The sequence below is a fragment of the Octodon degus genome, unplaced genomic scaffold, assembly GCF_000260255.1.
Source record: "Octodon degus isolate 3935 unplaced genomic scaffold, OctDeg1.0 scaffold00197, whole genome shotgun sequence".
Taxonomy (NCBI): domain Eukaryota; kingdom Metazoa; phylum Chordata; class Mammalia; order Rodentia; family Octodontidae; genus Octodon; species Octodon degus.
This window is the reverse complement of record NW_004524773.1, coordinates 3,447,211-3,463,487: the sequence shown is the minus strand read 5'-3', so window position 1 is coordinate 3,463,487 and position 16,277 is coordinate 3,447,211. Positions and strand designations below refer to the sequence as shown.

General features: G+C 46.1%; 3 protein-coding genes across 9 annotated transcripts; 2 read left to right on the top strand and 1 right to left on the bottom strand.

The window, feature by feature from the left end:
* The first annotated feature begins 1,865 nt into the window (after positions 1-1,865).
* LOC101570625 (c-Myc-binding protein-like) lies at positions 1,866-2,226 on the top strand. Its single transcript, XM_012517631.2, has one exon. It carries the CDS (start codon positions 1,866-1,868, stop codon positions 2,175-2,177), a length of 312 nt encoding a protein of 103 aa, XP_012373085.1. The 3' UTR covers positions 2,178-2,226.
* A 1,068-nt stretch (positions 2,227-3,294) lies between these two features.
* Positions 3,295-9,035, bottom strand: Dmrtc2 (DMRT like family C2). Of its 4 annotated transcripts, none has more exons than XM_023704534.1 (9): positions 8,988-9,035; positions 7,432-7,659; positions 7,187-7,344; positions 6,697-6,773; positions 6,254-6,437; positions 5,984-6,110; positions 4,917-4,977; positions 4,587-4,761; positions 3,295-3,669 (listed from the first exon to the last, which is right to left on the bottom strand). In XM_023704534.1, exons 2-9 carry the CDS (start codon positions 7,653-7,655, stop codon positions 3,557-3,559), a joined length of 1,119 nt encoding a protein of 372 aa, XP_023560302.1. In that variant the 5' UTR covers positions 7,656-7,659; positions 8,988-9,035; the 3' UTR covers positions 3,295-3,556. The 4 variants fall into 4 exon arrangements, with proteins under 4 accessions (XP_023560302.1, XP_023560298.1, XP_023560299.1 ...); XM_023704530.1 differs by lacking the exon at positions 3,295-3,669 and adding an exon at positions 4,172-4,222; XM_023704531.1 differs by lacking the exons at positions 3,295-3,669; positions 8,988-9,035 and adding exons at positions 4,172-4,222; positions 8,701-8,758.
* Lypd4 (LY6/PLAUR domain containing 4) lies at positions 8,971-15,987 on the top strand. Of its 4 annotated transcripts, none has more exons than XM_023704537.1 (5): positions 8,971-9,029; positions 14,273-14,445; positions 14,631-14,774; positions 15,193-15,519; positions 15,769-15,987. In XM_023704537.1, the coding sequence occupies exons 2-5, from the start codon at positions 14,379-14,381 to the stop codon at positions 15,969-15,971; spliced, it is 741 nt and encodes a 246-aa protein (XP_023560305.1). In that variant the 5' UTR covers positions 8,971-9,029; positions 14,273-14,378; the 3' UTR covers positions 15,972-15,987. The 4 variants fall into 4 exon arrangements, with proteins under 4 accessions (XP_023560305.1, XP_023560304.1, XP_023560303.1 ...); XM_023704536.1 differs by lacking the exon at positions 8,971-9,029 and adding an exon at positions 9,327-9,360; XM_023704535.1 differs by lacking the exon at positions 8,971-9,029 and adding an exon at positions 10,034-10,368.
* The last annotated feature ends 290 nt before the right edge of the window (positions 15,988-16,277 follow it).

Below are 16,277 nucleotides of genomic sequence, written 5' to 3'. Positions count from 1 at the left end.
ATTCTGCAAGTATCTGAAGATGAGGTTGATGGGCTGCACCATCACCTTCTGGACTTTCTGGCCCTGACCCCGGTACGCCATGGCGGAGCCCGACCGGCAGGTCATTTTAAGATTTTCCATTTATTAGTAAAAAGAAATAATGCATGGCTTATAGGGTTGCTATGAAGATATATGTGAATCAAATATAGTGGGTACTCAATAAATGGTAATGATTATCTTTAACCTTTTATGGATTCATTTACATTTGGACACATGAACCTCCCTACTTAAGAAAAAACCTTTTTATTCATTTATTTATTTGATACAGGGTCTCACTACACAGCTTGGATTCATAGTGATCCTCCTGTGTCAGCCTCCCCAGTCTGGGATTACAGATATATGTCATCATGCCCAGTTTCGGTGGCTTGCACAGTGTGCCCAGGACTCTGGAGCTGCCATGGCATGTGGTGCCAGGGACTGAATCTAGGTCTGTGGTACTGGGGATTGAACCTTGGTCTTTGTGCTTGCCAGGCAGGCACTTAGACTACTGAGCTATCTCTGCAGCCCTGGAAAATGGTATTTTATATTATCACCAATATGGCAGTCCATTGCCAAAGTTGCCTGAAGATATATTTCATTTAGTTCACATAAGATTGATTGATTGGTTGATTTTTGTATTTTTCAGTAAGGGTCTACCGGATCTATAGGGGATTGCTATGTAGATTGGACTCACAGTGATCCGCCTGTGTTCAGCCTTCTAAAGAGCTGGGATTACAGGCACACACCACCACGCCCAGTCTCAGCCATGCCCAGTCTCAGTCACTGTCTCAGCGCTTCCTGGGGGTGGGGCCAGCACAGCACACTGGTGATCGAATTCGGCCTGCTGCGTCTGCCTAAGCAGGCGCTGTAATACACTGAGCTATTTGGCCAGCCGGCCCACATAAGATTTAAAGAAGAAAACTGCCAGTGTTATTGGAGAATTAAGATGTTGGGCTACAGATATAACTCAGTGGTAGAGTCTTTGCCTGTACAAGGCTTTGGGTTCAATACTTAGTACTGAAAAATTAAGATGTTGAATATAGAAATCTAGTTTCCCAGTTTCTTTCGAAAATAAAAAATGTTGAGATACTGAGTCTATGCTTTGCTTGGCAACAATCCATTAGGGCCAAAAACAGGCTGCTTTTTAGCTATGGATGCGTTCTGTTTGCCAGTCTCCACCTGGCTTTCTACACTCATGGGTGTAATATAATTGGTCTTGTAGTTATTTCAATTTGCAACCCTCTGATGGGAAGAGCATCTAGAGGTAGAGGGAGGAGGGGAGGAGGGGAAAAGGGGAATAAAAAGAATTGAGATGTATTATGTACATGCACCAACGCCTCACAACAAGTAAAATCACCCAGTACTGCAAACACGTACTAATGGAGTAGCATCTCCATTCATGAATGCTTTCATTCACAAACAATTCGGTTTTCAAAAGTGTTCAGTAGGGTCTAAGTGATAGCTCAGTGGACTAAAGCTCCTGTTTAGGCAAGCCTAGGCAAGCTTAGGCAAGCGCAGGGACCGCTCTTTGATTCCTGTTCAATGCCACACCTGTAATCCCAGCCCTGGAGGGGCTGAAAGCAGGAGGATAACCACAAGTCCAAGCTGCATAGTGAGACCCTGCAACAGCCAAATACATTAGAAAAAAAGTGTTCAATAAAATTTTGCTTCAACTCATAAACTTCACATCAGAGACAAACACAACCATGGCTATCTTCCTCATACAAACACAACCATGGCCTTCGTCTCAAAAACTGTAAAACAAGTTAAGTTTGTGAGCCAAAGTACCATTGTAGGAGCCCGCCGGCCACGGTCTCCGGCGCCAGCTACGCCGTCGCCCCGTCACTATGGCCCATTACAAAGCCGCTGACTCGAAGCGCGAGCAGTTCCGGAGGTACTTGGAGAAGTCAGGGGTGCTGGACATGTTGGCCAAGGTGTTGGTAGCCTTATACGAAGAACCAGAGAAACCTACTAGTGCCTTGGATTTTTTAAAGCATCACTTAGGAGCTGCTACCCCAGAAAATCCAGAAATTGAGCAGCTTCGCCTAGAATTGGCAGAAATGAAAGAGAAATATGAAGCTACTATAGAAGAAAATAAAAAACTGAAAGCAAAGCTTGCTCAGTATGAACCACCTCAGGAGGAGAAGCGTGCTGAATAGGATTCTTCTCAGTTGAAAAGACAATGAAAAATGGTTTTGTATGACTTCACTAGTTTGTATAGTATATAATCCTTTCTGAACAGATGCTATAGAACTTTTAATATGTTAAATTCATCTCTCACATTTAAATGTTATAAACGCATATACTCAGAATCACCAATAAAAACTCAATACAACTTTCTTTGGATCTTAAAGCAGGACAAATATGGGGCCAAATTAAATTCTGAAGAAACCTAAACAGCGATCTAATTCATTACCTTAAAAGACATTCTGTTAGTCTGATTGTGAATAATCCTACTGGTTAGATGTTACCCAAAGACATTGAGTGTGGAGCTGCTCCTTGGTTTAGTTCAGGCTATGAGCAGAGGTACAATCATACTTTACAAGGAAGGTAATAGTGTTTATAGTCCCTGGACTCAACTGGAGGAATCTGTGTGACACACGATGCTTCTGCATGGCTTCCCATGAATTTTCTGCTCTTATTTATATAATGCGGAACAAGTAACTCTTCTTTGCCACCACTTTGCCTTAGATAACTATGTGTGTGCCAGTTTGAACTCTGACACCTCTGCTTTCTTCTATGCAATCACGCCCTGTTTGATAATGTTGCCTTGCTTTGCTGTGTACTTTAGTGGGGCCTAGTTGCTCATTAGCCTTTGTGTGTTGTTCATTTTGCTTAATAAAGAAGTTATCCTGAAAAAAAAAAAGTACCATTGTAATTACAAAAATTAATAAAAATCTGCAACCCTTTGGATGTCAGAAAACTATGTCTGGTACATCAAGGATAATTGCTCCTTCAGTGAATACAGCACTGTTTTCTTCTATCACTCTAATCTGACCATAAAATAATCAAGTTTGTGTTTATTTGTAGTAGTTATTGAATAGCAGATTTCATTTTGAGAAGTAAATTGAACAAGTCCTTTCTTTCAGTCAGAATAGACTAGGTTAGGTTGTGACGACATAATCCCCAACTCTCAGTGACTTAAAGCAACAAAAGTTTATTTTTTGCTTACACAAACCTAAACACAAAATGAAATACTGTTTTCATGTGCATGAAGACATGAGAGCACAGGTTAATAACACATGAACTCGTACAAAAAATGTATTCAGATCCTTGTCAGTTTAAATTGTACAACTTTCTCTTTCTTGGGGATTTAAATAGGCCCAAGGAGGGGTATTAGAATATACACTTTTGGTCAAGGAAATGCCCATACTACAAAAGGAACTGAAAGCTAATTGAAGTGCTTAAATGTTTAAAAAAATATTGAAGCTTGTATTACTTTAAATTCCGTTCAAAATCCCTAAGTAAAACACCAGGTATGTATTGCCCATAGGTTTTCACCTCCCTACCCCATTGAGGCATCCTCCACTTCTGGATTCTAGCTCAGGAGGGAGATGGACCCCAGACGCCCAATATGCAGAGAGACAGAGGGAGCTGGGCTGGATCGAAGAGAGGGTCCAACAGGCTGGAATCCTCTTCCTCCAGTGGGAGCTATAGGCAAGCAGGAAGCGGCAGGACCAGGTCACATCCATTTTCCCTCCCAGAAACTCCCTGTTTGCCCCATCTGATCCAGGCCTCATGCTTGTTCACCTGGTTTATTACAAAGCCCCCCTCCTTGCTGATTTCCTCATTTCCAGTCTTGCCCTTTCATCAAACCCACCATCCTTGCCTTCCTAAAGTTCAGGGTCTCTGAATATATTTCTGCCTATTTCAGAAACATTCCCTGGTTCCCTGTTGTACAGTTGGTGGTCTAGACTCTTAAGTCCAGTAGGCCATAGTCAGAAGCCTGTGCAGCCTCATGACTCCCTATTTCAGAAGTTCCTCTAGGCCAATCCACAATTGGACAGGAGGACTCTCAGCCTTCTTCTCTGTCCTCCTGAGTGTTTCCACTCTTCAGAATTCCTCAGGTCTTGTCATTGATACTTGTGAAGGCACCTCGGTTCCCCAACTAGAATGGAAGCTCCTGGAAGGCAGTTACCTCCTCCCAGGCCAGACCCTGGTTACTTCTTCATTCCCTCTCCAGACTTCAGCAGGTGGCTAGGGTCTGGAGAGAGAGAACTTGGGCTGGAGTCACGAGACCAGGCTCCAAATTATCTTGCTATATGCCTTTGGACAAGTCCCTACCTCTCTAAGGGCCTCATTTTTCTTGATTATCTTATTTTTTTATTTTATTTTTTTCCCCTTGATATGTTGACACTGAACATTTGCTGTTGGGCACAAAACTGGTAAAGGTGACTCACTAAACAACCCTTAGGTGAAATCCCAGAGACCAGGCTAAAGAGCCTGGGGATCTGAACTTGAGGACATTCAATTTGTTGACCTCCTATCTCCTTGGTTAGTCCCTGCTTATTCTGGTAATCATTCCCAACCACCCTTAGGGCACCCTCTCCTTTTGGGAAGCAGGTTACCTGTTGGGGCACAGGGGTGAAGTAGGGAGATCCAGGTGGGGTTGGGGGATACAGAAGGGGTCAGTCGGGGAGCCTGAGATGAGTCTTTCAGACCTACAAGAGCCTCAGCTGCCTCCTGCTGCAGCTGCCACTCTGAGGGGGGAGATGTCCAGGCCAGGCGAGAGGATCCAGGAGCCTGCAAAGGAAAGAGAAAAGCAGCCTGGGAACCACCATTTCTGCCCGCCCCTCTATGTTCCCCTCTATCTTTCAGTTCTTTCACATTCCCTTGCTTTTCCCTTCTCCAGGCTCAACCTCCTCCCTGGGTCTTGAATGCCACTTCTTTTCCAGGACCTGTGGCTGTAGCAGAAGTGAGTCTGGAGCACCACAGGACTGGAATATCACAGTTGAGCATCTAGAAGTAAGAAGAGATGCCAGGGGGATTAAACAATAAATAGACATGAGGATTAGCATTCTGAGAGCCTACTGGCCCATTGAGCTTTGTGTTGTTTTTTTTTTTTTTTCCCTTCAGTGTTGGGGATTGAACTCAGGACCCTGTGCTTGCCAGGCAAGCACTTATTCTACTGAGCTATCTACCTGGGCCTGCTTTGTGGGTTTGGGTAAGTGTTGTGCCTTGTCTTGGCTTGCTTTGTTTTCTATAGAATGAAAATGACCAACAACTTTTCTTCCCAGATTACTCTACAGACTACAGAATATCATTGGTGTGAGTGTACTTTTTATGTTTTTGATACATGGTCTTGCTTTGCAGTACAGGCTGGCCTTAAACTCACTATGTAGCCCAGGTTGGCCTCAAACTCACAGCAGTCCTCTTGCTTCAGTCTTCCAAGTACTAGGATTACAGGCATGTGCCACCAACCCCAGCTTTTAAAGTCAGTTAAAAAAAAAAAAAGGACAACATATCTAGAGGTACTGGCATTATGGACCCTTCTCTGCCAGATCTGGTTTCGCTTCCCTTCCCTAGTAGTCTATTTCCTTGGAATTTGAAGGTGAGCACAGACCACCCTCAGGATGCTTTCTCTCTTGGGCCTCTGAGGATCTTCCCATCATGAGCCTCAGTAGGCAATCTTATCTTCTGTCTGTCTCTTGGTTCAGGGAATCAAACTCAGGTCCTTGCACTTGCCAGGCAGGCCCTTAGACTGCTGAGCTATCTCCTCAACCCCACATTATTATTAAGTATTACAAAAACATTAGAGAAATAGCATCTTCTATTTACTGATAAAAAAACAGGCTCAGACATATTTAGATACTTGTCCAAAGATTCACAGCTAGGACACAGTAGATCTATGAGCACTCTGCATGGCCTATTGATAGTCTGGGAACTTTTCTTCTTTATCATCCACTGTGGTATTCATAACAAGAGTTATGTTTGGAAAAATACACATCCATCTGTCTATACTCACGTGTGTGGCAGACTAGGGGGCCCTTGGGGCTCTCCCGGAGGAGGAGCTCTCAGTACTGAGCGAGATCCTGGGAAGGCTGGGAGGGACCCATGAGTGGGCAGCCGGAGGGAGGTACCAGGGTCAAAACCTAAGGAAGACAAGAGAATGGAGAGTGTACAGGGATCAGAAGTCACAGCTCTGTATTCCCTCTCCTCACCTGTGTCCCTTTCCTTTTTCTTTTCTGATACATTGGCAAACTGACACTGAGTGAATGTTGAATTCTTTTCCTACCAGAGAAGGGATGCAGAGGGACAGCAGGTTCTTGGCAGAGGAAGCGACACACCACTGGGGGTGGCATGGAGAGGCCAGGAGGCAGCCAGTGTCCATGGCCCCAAGGGCTGGGAGGCACTGGAGTCCAAGGCAAAGGCAAGGCTTCCGGGGGACGGCTAAGCAGCAGAGGCCCACAGGAGTTCTCCTGTAAGAGTAGAGGGCATAAGTCAGTCAGGTACAAAGCTGGAGAAGGAAGAGATATGTTCTAGGATGGAACAGGACCCCAAAACCATGGGTGGGCCCTAAAATCCTACCCTTTCATTTTTCCCACAGAAGTGACTTGCCCATGATTACATAGTGAGTGGGGTATGGGACTAGAATCCAGATGTTGAGAGTACTGAGGAAGGGGTCTGGGTAGGAGATAGGGTAGAAGCCACTCCCTTCAGGGCATAGCATCTACTTACCTTCCCAGGGGGTGTAAGTGCCAGTGGGATTGCCCCAAGTAGATTCTGAGGCAAGGGTGCTAGGTTCTCCTTTCCAGCTGTGAGGAAGTAGGAAGAGAAAGCTCTAGTGAACTCTTTTTCTGGACTACTTTCCTTCTCAAATTCCATTTGAGTTTTTCTGTCTGACCATTTTCTTTTTTCTTTTATTTATTTTTATGAGACAGGGTATCACTATGCATCCCAGACTGGCCTTGAACTCATGGTGTTCCTCTTGCTTTAATCTCTGCAGTGCTGGGATTTACAAGGGTGTGCCACCATACCCATCTGTCTAACCATTTTCTACCCAAAGATTTTACTGCACTTGGTTGTATTTTATAGTTGGGAATCTGAAACCCAGAGAGTAAAAACAGCTTGTCCAAGACAACATGCCCCTTAAGTGGTGGGAACTCTTTTCCCTATTTATACTTTCTACACCCAAATCCCTGCCAAATCTGCAGCCAGAGACACTCACAGGGGACTCCTGACTGAGTAGCTTCTTTCTTAACGTGGATGGGGACTTTGAGAGGGGTTGTCCCTCTTCTCACCAGTCCCTGAGCGAGGTGTCTCTTTAGCTGGGCCTCCTGCTGCCTGCGCAAAGCCACCTGGGCAGCCATGATCCTCCGACGTTCCCTAAAAGAAGGAGTGGGCTGCAAATCAAAAGCCATCCACCCTCTAGAGGGAGCCCATCCACCTCCCCTCCTTAGACCTCATACTCACAGGATGAGGACACATTTGTGGCACTCGCAAGCCTGAAAGAGGCAGAGGCGCTTATGGCCCTTGAGATGGGCCGTGATGCCATGATTCCGGCAGCGAGCACAAGTTGGAGAGCGACTAACAGCTCTTCTGGGGATAAGCTCTGTGCCCTGGATGGCTTTGGTCTCAACTTCTGAGGCAGAGTCAGCAGTGCAGTTGTGGACAGCAGGCGCTTCACTGGGTTCCATGGATCTACGGGCAGGTGGAAGATAGGATGACTATGTAAGACTTCCTCTTAACCAACTCTACTGCTCTGGGAGGCCACATATGTGTTTTTCAATCCTATCCCTCTTCTGGACCCTGTTTTTACTCTGATTTTTCCTTTCTTCACTCCACAACCTTTCTCATTGGTTCTTTCCTAAGAAATTTTTCTCCTCTCTTTTCTCAAGTATTCTTTCAAAACAGCATCTTTCACTCACTTGAACACTTTCCCATGATGTATCCCAGCCATGGGCATAAACATCCTCCCCTCCCCCAGGCTCCTCTTGCCCACATTCCTTTCCCTCAAACACTCTGTTCCACCCAGGTTTTCCCTGGCATCCTTATCAACAACGGTCATCCTATCCTTTTGTATTTTTCCAGTCCTAGGCATATACACCTTATCTATCTATCTATCTATCTATCTATCTATCTATCTATCATCTATCTCCATTTCCACAGGCATAGTCATTGAGCTATACCCCCAGCCCCCTTTATTTTTGAAACAGTCGCACTAAATTGCCCAACTGGTACTCACACTTCACTTTCAACCTTTACAGATGTATACCACCAAGAAGCCTGGGTCCAAAAAAAAATTTTTTTTTGTGGTTTTTTCGAGACCAGGTCTCGCTACAGAGTTCATGTTGACCTTGAGCTCACTTTGTAGGCCAAGCTGGTCTCAAGCTCGCAATGATCCTCCTGCCTCACACCCACTTGCCAAAGAATACTTTTATACTCTCGTCAATTCTTAGTCCAACCTATGCCCTGCAGTTCAGTCTGCCCCTTGCTTTCCTTCAGCTTGATTCTGTTTTATTACCCTCAGTAATTACCTTATTCCCAAGGATTCCCTTCCCACTTTCAACAGTTATTTTCATTCACTACTTCATTCTACAAATGTTTACCGAATCCTGGCCACGCGCTGGGCCTCGTTCAAGGGCAAAGCGTCTCCTCAGGACGCCAAATTTCCCTCCCACTCCTCTGTACCCAGCACTTACGGCCGCCGCCCGCTTCCAACAGCGAACCCCGCCCGCGCACCTTCCCTTTCCCTTGTAACCATTACTGCCGAGCAACCCCCCCAGCAGCCGCCCCCACAAACGCCTGCCCGAGGCTCCGCCGAGCTCCAGGGTGTCAGGAAGGGGGCAGGGCACGAGGAACGCGCCGTGCCCAGGGAGGGGCGGAGGGGGAGCAAGGGGCGCGAGGCGGGAAAGAGGAGCTTGGGGGCTGGGTGGGGGTCCCGGGGCTCGGAGCGGATCCCGTGCAAGGGAGAAGCAGTAGGGAGAGGGCGGGGAGGGCTCGTGTTCATTCCGCCACCCCGTGGTTACCACAGCCTCGAGCGGAGTCACTCAGAGGAGAGGAAGCCTCTGGTAAGGGAGAGAAAATGGTGTGAGGAACGGTTACGCTCGCGCTAGTTTTCCCTCACTATCTTAGAAGGACCAATGAGCTTCGAGCACCAGCCACGTGGGCAGCCAATTCGGTTTGAGATGGTGCGCTGAAGGCCCGCCCCCTTCTCCCTTTGGCCATCTCCCGGCGGCAGAGTATCAGGCCAGCCAATAGCGCGTCGAGTTGAGTCTCGCGCCCGTTACTCTGCCCCCCACTGTGGCTGGCATTTCCAGACTATTCCTTTTAAGGGGAGGCGGCCAATGAGGCGTCGAGTACTGTCTCCAGGCCCGAGGCCGGCCCTGCCCCCCAGGAACAGTAGGTTCGGCCTCACCTGCCTCACCTCGCGAGCGTTATCCAGGCGGCCTGCGCATGCGCATGCGCATGCGCCGCCGCCACGCCCTTCTCCGGCCTGCGCTCTCCTGCAGGACGGCACCGGCTGGCTTGTTCTCGCTGCGTGGCCTCCTTGCACTTTCTCTCGCCACCTCCCGGTTCTTTAATTCCCGAGCTCCCCTTCTCATGTGCCATTCCCTTTCCTGTGTTCCCTCCCCGACCCCCGCATTTTCTCAAGTTGCACCCATTTTGTGTGTGTGTGTGTGTGTGTGTGTGTGTGTGTCCAACTGCCGCTGCCTGTCTTGTTCCTCTTTGGACCGCGTCCTCCTGCCGCTCCATTCCCTTGAAAGCCTGTTTCCTAAGTTTGTCCTTGTGGCCCTGCACACCTTCTGTGCGCTTTTCCTTCACGAATTTCGTTCTTCTCAGGTCGCCCTCTTCCTTGTAGCTCCCTAAAGCCCCCTCCTGTCTTCCCCTCCCGTCTTCCCCTCCCATCTTGCCCTGTGTCGCTTTTTCTCTGTACTTGCAGTATCTGGATGCGAAGGAGGCGCGACCTGGTTCCCCCTCTCTTGTGCACCGAGTCCCCTCCCCCAACTGTGTGCCCCACGCCTCATTTTCCTGCATCTTTGCCGTGCTGTCTCCGTGCAAAGTGCCATGACCATCCCGTCATAGTTTCTTTAGGATTTCAAATCTTTTCTGCTTGGGTCCCTGCTTGTTGAGTCCTGTCGTTTTGCACCCCAGGCTGGTGTGTGCAGCCTCCTTTGATCCCCCCAACCCCTCTGTTTTACCCGCTGTCAGCCTTAATTCCCCCTTCCCATCTCCCATCTTTTCTGTGGGCTTTGACTTCTTTGATTGCCACAGATTCTGGAGAGACCCGTGTATCTGTGCCCTCCCAGCTGAAAAAGGGGGCAGAAGTGAGCTCCAGCTGGACTGCTGTGCGGCGGAGCTGTTCTAGATAACGTTGGAAAAGTTGTTTGGAGCCGGTCTGAGGGTCTGGTGAGGTGAATGAGTGGAGGTGTAAATGCCAGTTTAAGAGACTGAATCTGATCTTTTAAATGGGTAGGGAGGAGGGGGAGATAACATTTACATAATTTAGCATTTGCCTAGCACTTCCTATTAATAATCTTATTGCTTTTTACAGTGACCCTATGAGATGTAGTAGTATATTTTTCCAGCTGAGCCAGGGTTTCTTTTATTAGCACACAGTTGCAGCATGTATTGTTTACATTCCTTCTGTGGTGTTGGTACATATACATAAATTTTTTTTTAATTCTTTCTTCACCTCTTTTCCTCTCTCTGTCTTTCTCCTTCCCTCCTTCCCTCCCTACCTCCCTCTTCATATCTGGAATTGAACTCAGGTCTTGTGCTTGCCAGGAATGTAGGTACAAATTGGGGTGAGGGTGGACAGAACCTTTTTTTTTTTTAGACGCTGATGAACAAAGAAGTTGAGAAGTCTATCTCAGGCTCAACATTATATTGTAGGAAGAAGTCTGACCATATTTAGTCAAAGTAGGTTTATAAACACCTATTTGTGATTTATCCTTGGTATACATAATGAAAATTTCCACATCAGGTATCTGAGGCTACAGTATTAACATGATGGTGAGTTGAAGCAACAAACCATTCTCTCCTGAAACCAAGTGAATGCACAATATGCAGGGGATGCCCAGAGTTCAATAAATTGCACAGGATTGCATAGCCTGTAAAAGGAGGGGTAAAGATTACAAATTTACTTTTATTTATTAGCAGAACCGGGGATTGAACTCAGTCCCTTGCTCTTGCCAGGCAAGTGCTTATACTAAGCTATCTCCCTGGCCCCACAAATTTACTCTTTGAGGGTAAGACTTCTGAATATTGTATTCCTTCCTACATTGCTTTGGTTATTTCCACTAATACTTATTCCTTGATTTCATTCCTTAACTTTTCTGCAGGAAGTCATTCTGTGGGTCTTTTGATTTGTGTGTGTTCTTCCAAGATTTAAAAAGTACTTTTATGGTACTAGGGATTGAACTCAGGGCCTCATGCATATTAGGTAAGCACTTTATCCCTGAGCTACAATCCTAACCTTTTTTAAAAATTTTAAAATTTTAATTTTTTTGTGGAACCGGGGATTGAACTCAGGCCCTTGTGCTTGCCAGGGAAGGTCTTATTCCATTGAGCCATCTCCTCGGCCCCAAACCTTTTTTTTAAAGACAGGGTCTCACTATGCAGTTCAGGCTGACCTTGAGCTCACTTTGTACCTCAGGCTGGTCTTAAACTCACAATGATCCTCCTGTCTCAGCCTCCTGAGTGCTAGGATTATAAGCATGTGTCTTCCCCCACCCATAAATTGTCCATGGTGGCATCCAACTTTCAATCTTCCTGCATCCATCGCCCTCACACCAGTGGGATTATGTGTGTGTCACCACACCTGGATATACATGAGTGACACTGTTATTTACTATTTAAAATAATCAGCATGGTACTTTTATGATCTGTCCAGGTGCATGTGTATCTCTAACTGGTTGTTTTTACTGCTGCTTTTTTGGGGGGGTGGGGGAAGAGTCTACAGGATATTCAGGGTTTTACTACTAGATCCGCCTGTTTACAACTTCCCAAGAGCTGGGATTACAGGCATGCACCACTACGCCCAGTCTCAATTGCTGTCTCAGCAGGCCCAGGGATTGAACCCTGGGCCTCTGGGCCCCTGCGCCTGCTTGCAGGCACTTTAATCTGCTGAGCTGTTTGGCTGGCCCTTTTAACTGCTGTTTTGTTTTCTGTGGTGGGCATCCCCTGCATAGTGTGCATTCAGCTGGTTTCAGGAAGGAATTTTTTTGTTTTGGCAGAACCGGGGATTGAACTCAGGCCCTTGCATTTGCCAGGCAAGTGCTTATTGTACTGAGCTATCTCCCTGGGCCCTGAAATGGTTTGTTACTTCAACTCACTATCACATTAATACTGAAGCTTCAGACACCTGATGGGGAAATTTTCATTATGTATACCTAGGTTATATCACAAATAGTTGTTTAGGAGCCAGGCATGGTGGCCCATGCCTGTAATACCAGCACTTGGGAGGCTAAGGCAGGAGGATCTTTGAGAATTCAAGACCAACCTGGGCTCAGAACAACCAAAAAAAAAAAAAAAAAAAGAAAAAAAAGCAAAAGCCCAAGCCAAAACAAAAAACAAATAGGTGCTTATAAACCTAGTTTGGTCATCAGACTTCTTCCTATAACGCAATGTTGAGCCTGACATAGACTTCACGACTTCCTTATCAGTATCTAGAAACAGGTCCTCTCCCCCATCGCCCCAATTTGTACCTACATTCCTGCCAACATTTGTCTTTTTCTGGTTTTTTTATTATTATCAGTTGCAGTCCAAGACATGTACAGCAAGGACACAGCTCAGAATTGGTGCATCTCCTTGATTATTATTGGTTTTGGGTGACTTCGTGCCTTTCTTGTCTGCTTTTCTGAGGATTATGTCTTCACATGCTTGGCCCATGTTTCTTGTGGACTTGTAAGAGATGCTTGGCAGTTGTTGGCTTACGGTGTTACATATATTCTTATACCAACTTTGGCATTTATAATGAGTTTATCCGCTTTATCTAGGTTTTCAAATTTATCAGTGTAATTGTTAGTACCACTTTTTAAATTTTTTAGTAAGGGTCTACAGGTTCTCATTACATAGATTGAACTCATAGTGATCCTCCTGTTTTCAGCCTCCCAAGCACTGGGATTACAGGTGCATGCTACCATGCCCAGTCTTAGTACCACTTTTATTACTTGTAAAACATATGCTATCTGTCACTTCCCAGGGTTGGTTTTTTTTTTTTTTTTTTGTACTGAGGATTGAACTCAGGACCTTGGGTTTGCCAGGAAAGTACCCTGGCCTGCTACAGTTTTTATTCTGTATTTTATTTGCATCTTCTTTCTTGAGCTGAATTAACAAAGAAGTATCTGATTAATCTTTTCAAAGAATGAATGTTAGATGTGTTTCAGTGCCAGGGACCAAGCCTGGAGCTCTGTGCATGCTAGGTGAACACTCCACCATTGAGCCACACCTCCAGCCCCAAGTTTTTTCTTTTTTAAGTAACGTTGTTTACTATTTTACTGCTGTTCTTTTTATTTCCATTCTTTTTTTTGAGGCTTGATTTGTTTATTATGTAACTTCTTGAGGTAATTCATAAACATACTTATTTTCAGTGCTTCTTATTTCCTGATAAATGTTTTTTAAAAAGTATACAATCATGCCAAGTGTGGTAATTCATGCCTATAACACCTGCGCCAAGAGTGATTGAGGCAGGAGGACACAAGTTCAAGTCCCACTAGGGCAGTTTAAGTACTGCTTTGTTATGTCCCACATTTTGATGTCTAGTTTAAAAAAGACTTTTGGTTTGGAAGTGATTATTGGCTCATGGAAAGTTGCAAAAGGAATGCAGAGTCCCTTGCCCCCTTCCCCATGAGAATATCTGTTATAACTGTAATATATGAGCACGACAATACTCTTAATCAGAGACTTTAGTTTTCAACAGATTGGATATGATTGTGTGTGTGTGTGTGTGTGTGTGTGTGTGTGTGTGAGAGAGAGAGAGAGAGAGAATTATTTAAATCTAAATTTTAAAATTTCTTTATTCAATCAAAGGGTACTTAGTAATATGCTAAGTAACTTTCACACAGGTATTTTAAGTATTCATGCTACTGTGATCTCATTACATCCGGCTGGAGCACAGCTGTGTAATTCTGGCCCTTTGGATCACCATCGTGGCCAGGGAGAGGACCTAGGTGGGAGAGTGGGAGCCATACTTAAAAGCTGATGTGCTTACGGGTGCAGTTTAGATTGGAGGAAGGTGAGAAATTTGTGTCCTGAAGGTCTCAAGAAAGTCTGTGTGGTGGCAAGTGACACAGTCAATTTTCTGCCTTAGAAACAGTGACCTGGAGGCAGGTGGACAGAGAACTCAGGGTCTCACAAGAACCCAGATGAGAATAGCTCCAGACTGACCTCTAGCATCCAGGACCAGACACAGAACCATGGGACCCCAGCATTTGCCAACTGTGCAGCTGCTCTGCCTCCTGTGGGCCATCACCTTTTTGCCTCGTATGTCCTGTGGGGTTGGATGCTATAAGACTCCCAAAAGTGGGAGGTCAATCTGTGCCACTGGGGGAAGGAGGACTGGGTGCCTGGGTTCTTCAGGGGGCATAGAGGCTGAGCTGGTTGGCCCTTGAGGGCTAAGAAGGTGATACATATGTGGGGGTGAGTAGAAAAATATTCTCTTTTTTTAGGGGCTGGAGCTCTTTTGTGCTATGAAGCAACAGCCTCACTCTTCAGAGGAGTTAACTTCTTTAACTGGCGCTGGCTTCTGATGAGGAGTATGGTGTGTAAGCTGGTAGAGGGCTGTGAGGAGACGCTAGTATTCATTGAGACAGGTAAAGTGGGGATAGTTTGATAAACTCTCTTTTGCTCACTCGTTTGACCCTAGCTCCATTTTTAGTACCTAGAACTAGGGTTCCATATATTTACCTTACTCTGTGTTTGGAAACATATTAAGGCTCTTGCAAAGCTGGGTGGGTTCCACTTTATTCTGTGGGCTGGGTAAGGGGGAAGAATGGGAGTGGGCAGATCACTGGAGGAAGAGAAAAAGGATGGGGCCCAAGGGGGGGAGGAATGTAGGGGCTCCTGCAGAGCAGAGGATGAGGTGACACAGAGGAGAGCCCAGCAGCTGCGGTGAGTAGACATGAAGGATGAGCAAAGCTGGCCAGAGTGGGGGGTGTAGGAGGCACAGGGTGGAAGGGATGGAGTCTGCGTGAGGCAAATGACACTGATCGCAAATCCTCTGTTCCTCAGGGACCAGTAAGGCAGTTGTGGGTTTTAAAGGCTGCACCTCGGCCTTATCTTATCATCCACAAACATCCTACCTTGTCTCTCCACCCGGAGTGTCCATTGCTTCCTATAGCCGCGTCTGTCGGACCTATCTCTGCAACAACCTCACCACCCTGCAGCCCTTTGTGAAGCTCAAGGCCAAGGCTCCTAAGTCGGTAGCATTTTCTTCCCATATCTGCCCATCCTGTGTGGGTGAGCACAGCAAGGAATGTCTTCCACCCTTTGTCATGACCGAGGCTTGCCCTAACGATGCCCTTGAATGTTACAGTTCCACCTTAAAGTTTCAGGCAGGTGAGAGGAGAAGTTCATCTGATACCTTGTCTATGCTAGGTGCTACCTAGTTCCTTCCTATATCTGAGAGATGCTGGTAGGATTTGGAGATGGGAACAGGGGTGCAAGGGACCAGCCACAGGAATGCCAGGGAAGAAGGGCTAAGGCTGCTGTGCCCGAGGGCAGGTGTTCTGGTTCATGAGGTCTCTGGGAAAAGAAGTTCTCTTGAGCCTTGAAAGTGTTTCTGATTCTTCTCTTTATTCCTTATAGGGTCTCTCAATACCACTTTCCTGCTCATGGGCTGTGCTCGTGAATATGAAAGGCTTTTAGCCAAATTTCATTATATTGGAAGCATCCAAGTGACTGAGGCCCTAAACATCCTAGAGAAGTCCCAGGTTTTTGGTGCAGGGCCCTCCAGTCAAGGTTCTTCTGGGGGCATCCTCTTAGGCCTCCTGCTTGTGTTCAGGCACTGATACCCGGCTGGACTAGACAAACACCCAGATCCCTTCATTTAACTAAATAAAGTTGTAGAGTTACATTTATGTTTTGTCCTGTGTTCTTTGAGAGTGTGAGGGTGTGGAATGTAGGAGGAAGGCAAGTGGGACAGAGGCCTGACAAATGATGGCTTCATGTCCAGCAGCCAAGAACTGTCTTTCAGGAATGAAGAAACATGAGAGTATTCTCTGATGAAGGAAGATCAAGACAGTCTGTTGCTGTCCTTAAGGAATGGCTAAATGTTCAGTTTGAGGATAGCCTGTGCTCCATAGTGAGTTCAAAGC